General features: G+C 39.5%; 3 protein-coding genes across 7 annotated transcripts; 1 reads left to right on the top strand and 2 right to left on the bottom strand.

Moving 5' to 3' along the window:
• Positions 1 to 18: 18 nt before the first annotated feature.
• Positions 19 to 1,360, top strand: LOC132202926 (large ribosomal subunit protein uL13m). Of its 2 annotated transcripts, none has more exons than XM_059630254.1 (5): positions 19 to 116; positions 159 to 298; positions 361 to 484; positions 550 to 704; positions 789 to 1,360. In XM_059630254.1, the coding sequence occupies exons 2-5, from the start codon at positions 275 to 277 to the stop codon at positions 1,101 to 1,103; spliced, it is 618 nt and encodes a 205-aa protein (XP_059486237.1). In that variant the 5' UTR covers positions 19 to 116; positions 159 to 274; the 3' UTR covers positions 1,104 to 1,360. The 2 variants fall into 2 exon arrangements, with proteins under 2 accessions (XP_059486237.1, XP_059486238.1); XM_059630255.1 differs by having other exon boundaries at positions 24 to 116; positions 170 to 298.
• On the bottom strand, positions 1,138 to 4,739 carry LOC132202923 (uncharacterized). Of its 4 annotated transcripts, XM_059630250.1 has the most exons (5): positions 4,539 to 4,685; positions 4,238 to 4,412; positions 2,680 to 4,175; positions 2,037 to 2,621; positions 1,792 to 1,960 (listed from the first exon to the last, which is right to left on the bottom strand). In XM_059630250.1, exons 2-5 carry the CDS (start codon positions 4,365 to 4,367, stop codon positions 1,940 to 1,942), a joined length of 2,232 nt encoding a protein of 743 aa, XP_059486233.1. In that variant the 5' UTR covers positions 4,368 to 4,412; positions 4,539 to 4,685; the 3' UTR covers positions 1,792 to 1,939. The 4 variants fall into 4 exon arrangements, with proteins under 4 accessions (XP_059486231.1, XP_059486230.1, XP_059486232.1 ...); XM_059630248.1 differs by having other exon boundaries at positions 1,138 to 2,621; positions 4,616 to 4,739; XM_059630247.1 differs by having other exon boundaries at positions 1,138 to 2,621.
• Positions 4,740 to 5,303: 564 nt separating this feature from the next.
• LOC132203002 (uncharacterized) lies at positions 5,304 to 8,943 on the bottom strand. Its single transcript, XM_059630412.1, has 4 exons — positions 8,755 to 8,943; positions 8,499 to 8,694; positions 6,818 to 8,340; positions 5,304 to 6,749 (listed from the first exon to the last, which is right to left on the bottom strand). The coding sequence occupies exons 2-4, from the start codon at positions 8,626 to 8,628 to the stop codon at positions 5,523 to 5,525; spliced, it is 2,880 nt and encodes a 959-aa protein (XP_059486395.1). The 5' UTR covers positions 8,629 to 8,694; positions 8,755 to 8,943; the 3' UTR covers positions 5,304 to 5,522.
• Between the last annotated feature and the right edge of the window lie 12 nt (positions 8,944 to 8,955).

Below are 8,955 nucleotides of genomic sequence, written 5' to 3'. Positions count from 1 at the left end.
GCGGAAGGTTCACATCAGGTTCACATTATTGTGGTGGGGAGCTGATATATTCGGTAGTGGGGGTATTAAAACTTAAAAAAAGCAAGCAAAGAGCAAAACAACAGAATTTTAAAGGGGTATTTTGTTTGCCGAAGTTTGAAGTTAATTTTGACCCTCAGGTTTGTTGAAGCTGGTTCGGAACCCTCATCACTGACCTCGACAACCCGGACCTACAGTTTGAACTGAACTTTTGGATCAAAATTTCTTGAGAAACAGACGACAAAGAAGACCACACATGACTGCTTTACAAAGAGTTCAAGTGAGAAAGCTTTTATTTAACAAAAATTATTTCATTAATTGCTTCTTTTCTTAACAATTTAGCAATGGGCATCTTTTGCCCGAGTTTGGCATCTCTTTGACGCCAGGTGGCAAAACCCTTTCGACTCAGGGGTACTCATTGCCAAGCACTTGAAGGGCCTCCAAAAACCTTTGTATAGCGAACAGAGTAAGTTGAAAAAAGTTTTGATCAAAATTTATGAACAGCTTTTTAACTTATTAAAAAAACTTCAGGTCTTTGTGGTGATCACGTGGTTGTGATAAATTGCCGTCACATTGCCTTACCCGGCAATGAGTGGAGGAAAAGGGTATTTTTTCATCACCAAACTTACCCCGGTACTGCAACATGGACACCAGCATGGGAAATGCACACCAGAGACCCGACCATGGTATAATGGATTATAATTCCAAAACTTATTTATCAGCCGCAAATTTATATGGATTTGATTTTTATATTTTGTTACTATCCACAGGTCATGAAAAAAGCAGTCTACACAAGCATGCACGGCAACTTGCTCAGAAGACACAACATGATGCGACTTCACTTGTATGCAGATGAAGAAGTCGACCCGGAAGTGGCAGCCAGAGTCACCAATGTCATCAGACAGTTGCGGCCCATACCCGAGAGGCTGGATTTGATGGAGAAGGAAAAGGTCGACAGCTTCCCCCAAATTGCTGACCTCAACAAAGACTATGTGATCCCTGAACTGAAGGAATATCCTAATTGGGAAAGCCAGCATCAGAAAATGAAGAGGCAAGGAAAGAAAAGTAAATCATCTGCTAAGTAATGTTAGAATATTTTAATAAAGACAACTTAAAATATTTGTTGATAGCTAAAAATTGCAATAATTTATTGTAAAAATTTAAATTTTCTCACTTTGTCCGTATACATCCGTATTAGTTTCTTAAAAACTTTATAAATCCAAATAAAATCACATCAAAAACACATTAAAAATGAAGCTAGACATCTATCACACTAATATCCATTTTGCAGAAAATAAAAAATAATTTTGAAAAAAAAATTACCGACTATCCAAAGAAATTTAAATATTTGATGTTAACCTTCTCAATATTTTTTCCATTTAAAAAACCATCTTATCGAGAATAAAATTTTCGTGATCATCTCGAAGATTAGTTTTCTTAAAGGCGTTGGCCTCACACTTGTCTCCGCAGAACCAGTGAATGTCAGGGTACTCGTCCATATCCTTGCACGCAGTGCACATCATCAACTTGACATTGACTTTCCCGCAGAAACGACAGTGCTTCACAGGAATCAGGACATCTTCGTCCCAGCTTCTGATCTTGCCCTCCTTGATTCTTTCGAGGCAAGGAGTGAACATATTTTCAGGCGAATTCTTCATTACCTCCACTGTAGTCCAGGTTTGATCTTGGCGTTTGGCATCAATGCAAATTGAAGCAATTGCAATCTTGAGTTTATCAAGTTTCCTCTCAGCAAAACACATAATAATAAGTTTGGAGTCTTCAGGGTAGTAGGTGGGTGGCTTGTAGTTTTTTGGAACTTTTACAGTCTTGCACATTTCGTAAAGCAGGTGGAGAATCAGTCCGAGCTTTTGCCAAGTATTCGCCACGCCTTTGCTTTTTGAAAGTGCCTTGTTTTCTCCCATCAGCTCAAGATAAGCGTCGTCTAGAGTTTGTAACCTCAGTTTTAGTTCTTTACGCTGGGCATTGAACTTGGTTGATTGAGTTTCAAACAAACTCACCAGTTCAATCATGGTGTGAATGGCTAGGATCAGATTTTTTAAATTGATTGACGGTTCTGCTGCACATTTAGAAATTGCCTCCGTTAGGGAAAACATTATCATATTGATCCAGTAAGCACTTTTTCGCATCCAGTCAAAGGCCAATTTTTGAAAAGTGGCAGTCATGATGTCATTCAGAGTGGGCAAGGTATTTGCTGCGTTGAGGGAAAGCAGTTTGTTAAATCTCTCAATGGGCGCAGTGACATTTTTGCACGTCTTGGACACTGCATGGCAAATTCTGTCCAGGAACTTTTTCCTCCAATCTATGAGAGAGGTGACATAACTTTCATCTTCAGACAGGTGGTCTTTTGTAGAAAATTCGGCATGACCTGATCCTGACCTCCAAGCATCGTGATCTTTGGTGAGGAGGGACAGCAGTTCCTCGAGGAAGAACTCTGACAACTTGTGCTCAAATTTAGCACGCTTTTTATTAGTACGGAAGCAATTCACAAATGTTGGCAAGATGCAGTAGTTGAAAGTCCAGTAAGGGTAACCTGGTGATGATTTAAAACATACCATTTGTTTAGCCAATCTAAAAGTTTTTGCCTACAAGAAAAATAAATAATTATTTTTGAAAGTTACAGATAAAATTCAGTGGAAATACCTCAATGGAATTTTTTTGGTTTGACAGGTCAAGCTTTTCCAAAAAATTGAAAGGGTTGATACAGTTTTTTCCGTCCCATTCCTTCAAATATTTGGCAGCCTGCTTTTGAAGCTTTCTTTTTTCTATGCTCTTCACTAAGATAATAGTCTCTTCCACAACTGACAAATTAGCCACGACTTCTAGTTTCTTCCCCTGCATGACAAAGGTTCTTGCTCCAACACTGTTCTTCAAGGCACGTTGTTCTTCATGCAACAAAGTGAGTAGACAACTATCAAGTTTGCTGCCGCGACTGATGTCGACTTCATCATTTTTTTCCCACACCTTAGATAGAAAATTTTTGTAGCTTTCCAAATCATGTACTTTACTTGCTAAATCTGTTGTTAAATAAAGTGCGTTTGCGGCTCGGTCTAGGCTGCTGACGAAGATGGGCATCTTGTCCATAAACTGATACATTTTGCTCTCATTTATTGTTGCTTTCAAGTCCTCAATTTTGGTTTTGATACTACCAAAGCATTCCTTGGATTCTCCTCCTAAAACCCAGTATCGAATTGTGTAAATCGTATCAAAGTTTTCAACTGTCTGGTCAACGGAGTAATTCCTGGGGTTGATGAAGACATCTTTACCAAAGGATCCATCTTGCCTTGCGGTTAATATGACCTTTGGCAGGTTAACACAAAGCTTCTCGAAATGGTGCTCTTCATTCAAAATGACCCTGATGGAGGCCAACACAGGAGCAACCACATCCTCCATAATCAGTTTTGTCACTTGCTCATCTGTATTCGGATGAATCTTGACCAGATAACTAAGCAGGGCAAAGCCATAGTTAAGCCTTTTCCACAGGTCCCTGAAGAACATCAGAAGGTCTTGGACACCCGGGGCTAACTGCTCTGGAATGGGCAGGTGCTTGAATAAAGAAATGCTGCATGCCTCGTGCTTCAAGACAATAAAGAGGGCCATCATTAGCCATTGGTTTAACAACGCAGAATTGAAGTAGAGCTGCCAAAGAATACCAGGGTTGAGTAGAAATTTACCAGGAGAGAAGTTTTGATTGGGATGATTTTTCTTCATGTATTCGGCAACATCTTTTCCAATATAGTTAGTAAGGAACAACCTCAAAGTCAGTAACGCTGATTCGTTTCCACTTTTTACAGCTTTGTCTAGCATGGACCAGAAATTGAGCTCCGCATTGTCGGTGATGAAGGCTACACGAGTCGCTCTGCTCAGATCACAGAAACGATCTTCTTTGGTTTTTGCTTTGTCGGAAAACAGGAGGCTACAGTCATAGAATTCAGTGTCCATAAACTCAAGCGTTGCCACTCCAAAGGTAGTGTAGAGGGATTTGTGTAGTTGCTTTTTGGCAAAAAACTTTTCATGTAGAGGAATCGCCTGCGTGCCAGCTCTGCTTAACATTTCCATAAAGATGACTTCACCTGGCGGATCTGGCCGAGGAAAATCTGGTAGATAAGCTACATTAACTTCTTGTCTTTTGAGAAAAACTGAAACAAAATCATTTTTTTTTTAAATTTCATCCTAAATCTTGATTAAATAAAACACGTACCTCTATCTGGTTCGTCTTCATGGTTTTCATTGTCTGAAACGGGTGGACTTTTACCCCGAAGATCGACAAAAACAACAGCAGCGTCGCCAAACTCAGAAAGGGTGGACAGCAGGTCACACAAGTTGTCCATTGTGCGGCCTCAATGTAATTATTCTGCTGTTCCGTTGCATTTGTACTAGATTTAAAAATGAAGTTGTAATTATTATAAGTACACACGTGCATGCGCAAGATAATATTAAATTTTTATAATTTATATATATTTATAGAATAATACACAATAAAAAAATAGAGGAAATTTTACCTAACGTGTAAAACAAGCACGCCCAAAATTATAAGTCCTGAGTTTAGAGGAAAAATCGCTTTTATCTTATCTCCTACCTGTCTCTGCCTACGGTTTTCATTGACTGCGACAATGCGATTCTCGACTTTTCTGTTTTGTTTACTGATGACGATGTTGATGTATGGACATTAGAAGCTGGATTGGTCGAGACGCCATTTTTCCGTTTCAAGACCCCAGGCTGCCCGGGGTCTTGAAACCGAAAAATGGCGTCTCGACCAATCCAGCTTCTAATGTCCATATGTTGATGATTTGATGACTCTCAAGCAGCTGGACCAAGGAGCTGGACCTTGTTGAGCTGGACTGTACAAGCAACAAAAAGGCTATACAAGTTTCGAAAGGGGGAGGAGTCACATACCAGTTTTTCATTTTGATAGATTGGAATGGATCTATAAAAGATGTTCTCTCACATTATGTTGCCGCACTGTAGGTTTAACGCGTGGAATTTTATTATATGTATTTTTTACGGTTCGTATTTTAATAAAATAATTAAAATAATTTAACAATAGTCACTCCACTAATAACTCTCTCTCTCTTAACTAATAAATATTTCGAAATATTTACTATCCTTCTATTCTATAGCATCTTCCTCTTTTTTTTCTCATTGGCGCTCTATCATTAAATTTATAATATCGATCTTTTTTTATTATATTCAATTGTTAAATCATGCAAAATAAATACATAATGCACTACACATGTAGAATAAGTGATTAAAAGCAGCTTTTTCAATGGTAACCTACTTGTTTATTGGTTTTCAGACCTTCTTTAATCACAATGGAATTCTTTATCATAATATATTTATAATTAAGTGAAAATTCATAATATCATATTTTTTCCTTCCATAAAAAAAATTAAATGGATTAGATAAGAATACTTAATAAACACAAAAATTTATATTTAATTTTAGTATGCATTTTTTAATGAAAATTAAATCATTCAATCAAGGAATCATTCAAAGCTAATCTGATGTATGATGAAATCTTCATGATCTTCTTTGTGTGAAGTTTTAAGAAAGGCTTTAGTCTCGCACTCCTCTCCGCAGAACCAGTTGACGTCAGGGTAGTCATCATTGTCCTGACAGGCGCTGCACATGACCAGATTGCCATTGACTTTTCCGCAAAATCGGCAATGTTTGACAGGAATCAGCACATCTTCATGCCAGCGTCTGATCTTGCCCTTCTTGATTCTATCGAGGTACGGAGTGAACAACTTCTGGGGTGAATTATTCATTACCTCCAACGAGGTCCAGGTCCGATCTTGACGGTTGACATCAATGCAGATTGAGGCAATTGCAATCTTGAGTTTATCCAGTTTCTTTTCAGCAAAATGGGTGATAATGAGTTTTGTGTCTTCAGGGTAGTAGATGGGTGGCTTGTAGTTACCCGGGACCTCTACAGTTTTGCACATGTCGTAAAGCAGGTGCAGAATCACTCCCAGCCTCTGCCAAGCATTGGCTGCACCTTTGCTCTTTGAAAGTGTTTTATTTTCTCCCATAAGCTCCAGATAGGCGTCATCCAGAGTTTGGAATCTCAGGTTCAGATCATCACGCTGAGCATTGAACTCAGAAGATTGAGTCTCAAACAAACTCACCAGTTCGATCATGGAGTAAATGGCTAGAAGCAGACTTTTGAGATTTGATGATGGTTCTGTTGCGCATTTAGAAATTGCCTCTGTCAGGGCAAAAATCATCATGTTGGTCCAAATGATGCCCCGAAGCGTCCAATCAAAGGCAAATCGATGGAGCGCGTAGGTCATGGCTGGGTCTCGAGAGGGAACGTTGTTAGCTGCGTTGAGAGAAAGCAGTTCATTCAGTTTCTCGATCGGCGCAGTGACATTTTTGCACTTTTTGGACACTGCATGGCAAATTCTATCTAGGAACTTTTTCCTCCAAGCTAGGAGGGAGGTGACGTAACTCGGATCTCCAGTCAGGTAGCAGTTTGTGGACATTTCTGCAAGTCCTGATCCAGACCTCCAAGCATCGTAATCCTTGGTGAGGAGGGAAAGCAGTTCCTCCAGGTAAAACTTGGACAACTTGTGCTCAAATTCTCCTTTTGTCTTACGGAAGCAAATCACAAAGGCTGGAAAGATGTAGTAGATGAAGGTCCAGTCAGGGTATCTTGGACGAAATTCTGAGTCCAAATGAATCATTTGTCCGGCCAGGAGAATAGATCTTTCCTGCAAATTAATATTAAATATTAATAATCAGTTTTAATTTGAAAATAACCAGAAATTTAGAACTATACCTCTATGGTTTTTTGTGGTGCAGTAGGGTCAACCGTGCCCAAAAACTCAATGGGACCAATGAGGTTTGTACTATTCCACTTCTTCAAATGCTCATCAGCCTGCTGCCGAAAAGTGTTTTCCTTGTAGCATTTTATGAATGACAAAGCCTTTTCAATGTCTTCAGGGCTGCAATCCTTGCAAACTACTATTTTCTGGAGATTTTCCGCAATAACTAATCCTCTTATTGACGTATCCTTAATCAAGATTGTATGTTCTTGTAGCAACAAATGCAGTAGGCAACTGTCCATGCGACTTTTCCCAGGGTTGATGTCAATTTCTTGAGTTTTAAAGAACACTTTCATTAGAAAAGTGTTAAAGCTTTCCACATCATGTACTTCACAGACAACATCATCTCCACCTTCAATTAGATCATCAAGATCTAACTCTTTCATGATGTAGAGCTCGTGGGCAGCCTTGTCCAATTTACTCATGTAAACTGGTATCTTGTCTAGAAATGGGAATGTCTTGCTCTCGTTGATTTTAGCTTTCACATCCTCAATTTTTGTCCTAACATCCCCGAAACAATGTTTGACTATTCCCTCAGTAATCCAGTACTGAAAAGAGTAAATGAATTCAAAGCTTTCTTCAGTGTCAAAAGAGTAGTTCCTAGGATCGATGTAGACATTTTTTCCAAGAGACATCTTTTCGTCTTTTGCAGCAGCAATGAGGATATGAGGCAGGGCTTTGCAAAGGAGCTGAAAGGGGGGTTCACTCATGACCCTGATGGAGGCCATAACGGGGTCAACCACCTCTTCCATGATCAATTTGGTCACTCGCTCATCTTTCTGCGGATGCCTCCTTACTTGGTAACCAATCAGAGCAAATCCATAGCTCAACCTCTTCAGCACATCTCTAAGGAAGACCTGGATCTCTTGAGTGACGGATGCTACTTGCTCAGGAATGGGAAGATACTTAATAAATGAGCGCAAGTAAAATTGTTGGGTGATTTGGAGAGCTGCTAATAGCCACTGATTGAGCAAGACAGGATTGAAGTGGAGTTGCCACAGAATACCACGGTTGAACAGAAATTCACCATTAACAATTCGTTCTTTTGGAGGATTTTTCTTCCTGTGTTCAGCAACATTTTTGGCAGAGTAGTTTGTGATGAATGATCTCAAGGTCAGCAACAATGATTCGTCTCCACTTTGGATGGCCTCGTCCAGCATTCCCCAGAAGTAGATCCCTGCGTTGTTGATGAGGAAGGCAAGCCGAGTTGCTCTGGAGAGATCACAGAGCCGATCCTCTTCGGTTTTCTTCTCGTCCGGGATCAGGAGGCCACAGTTGTAGAATTTTTTTTCCAAAAATTCGGGGGTTGCCAATGCAAAGGTTGCAAAAAGTGATTCGTGCAATTTGTTATTGGCAAATAACTTCTCAAGCAGAGCATGATGCTGTGTTGATATTGCATCTTCAGGCGTATCCGGGGCTTTCGTCCATGGAAATTCAGGCAGATCAGTCAGAGTATCATCTTGTGCTCTAAAGAAAGCTGGAAAAGAAAATTATGGTAATAAAATATGTCATTATTTCACTTGCTAGTGTTATTTTCAGTATTTTAAATGTTAATTAATAATTCCGGAATTTTAAAGCATCGGACTCAATGGACAATCAGCTTTTACTTCGACGACCAAAAATATTTCAACAAACCTTCGATGTTTGCATGGTCATTAGGACTGCCGGCTTTAAAGGGCTGACAGTCTCGCATGCGGTTGATTAAGAGTCCTTCGCCTGCGCCATACCCAGGCAGGTTCGACAACGACTTGTAAGGGTTGTTCATCGTTCGGCCTTCTCATACAATCAGTGGAGCTTTGTTGCATAGAGGCATGTGCCAAAATCTTTCACCCTAGAAAGATAAAACTTCTTAGAAAAAATTATTTAGCAGACAAAGAATGATTTGAAATACATCACTTAGATTTTATATAGCGCTTTCAGCTCTCATCAACGAGACAACGAGAGCAAAAACAACCAAATTAAATCGAAGGCATCGAAGCCAACGAAGGCAACAGGTTGCTTTCGTTTTTCGTTCTTCTATTTTGTTATTTTGTTGTTGTTTTGTTGTTTATGATTTGGTTTTGGTTCACTCATGAAAATCCCACTCAACCCC

The sequence above is a fragment of the Neocloeon triangulifer genome, unplaced genomic scaffold, assembly GCF_031216515.1.
Source record: "Neocloeon triangulifer isolate White Clay Creek 2 clone unplaced genomic scaffold, ASM3121651v1 ptg000017l, whole genome shotgun sequence".
Taxonomy (NCBI): Eukaryota; Metazoa; Arthropoda; class Insecta; order Ephemeroptera; family Baetidae; genus Neocloeon; species Neocloeon triangulifer.
The sequence above is the reverse complement of the archived record's forward strand: the minus strand, read 5'-3'. Positions and strand labels throughout refer to the sequence as shown.

What these genes read in the sequence shown, in the direction of transcription:
- LOC132202926 (XM_059630254.1), top strand. Translation starts at nt 275, where the DNA reads ATGACTGCTTTACAAAGAGTTCAA. An exon ending in ACCTTTGTATAGCGAACAGA is followed by an intron (nt 485 to 549) that starts GTAAGTTGAAAA and finishes AAAAAACTTCAG; the next exon opens with GTCTTTGTGGTGATCACGTG. An exon ending in ACACCAGAGACCCGACCATG is followed by an intron (nt 705 to 788) that starts GTATAATGGATT and finishes TACTATCCACAG; the next exon opens with GTCATGAAAAAAGCAGTCTA.
- LOC132202923 (XM_059630248.1), bottom strand. Translation starts at nt 4,367, where the DNA reads ATGGACAACTTGTGTGACCTGCTGTCCACCCTTTCTGAGTTTGGCGAC. An exon ending in TGAAGACGAACCAGATAGAG is followed by an intron (nt 4,176 to 4,237) that starts GTACGTGTTTTA and finishes ATTTTGTTTCAG; the next exon opens with TTTTTCTCAAAAGACAAGAA. An exon ending in ACCAAAAAAATTCCATTGAG is followed by an intron (nt 2,622 to 2,679) that starts GTATTTCCACTG and finishes TTTTTCTTGTAG; the next exon opens with GCAAAAACTTTTAGATTGGC.
- LOC132203002 (XM_059630412.1), bottom strand. Translation starts at nt 8,628, where the DNA reads ATGAACAACCCTTACAAGTCGTTGTCGAACCTGCCTGGGTATGGCGCA. An exon ending in TGACCATGCAAACATCGAAG is followed by an intron (nt 8,341 to 8,498) that starts GTTTGTTGAAAT and finishes TTTCTTTTCCAG; the next exon opens with CTTTCTTTAGAGCACAAGAT. An exon ending in CACCACAAAAAACCATAGAG is followed by an intron (nt 6,750 to 6,817) that starts GTATAGTTCTAA and finishes ATTAATTTGCAG; the next exon opens with GAAAGATCTATTCTCCTGGC.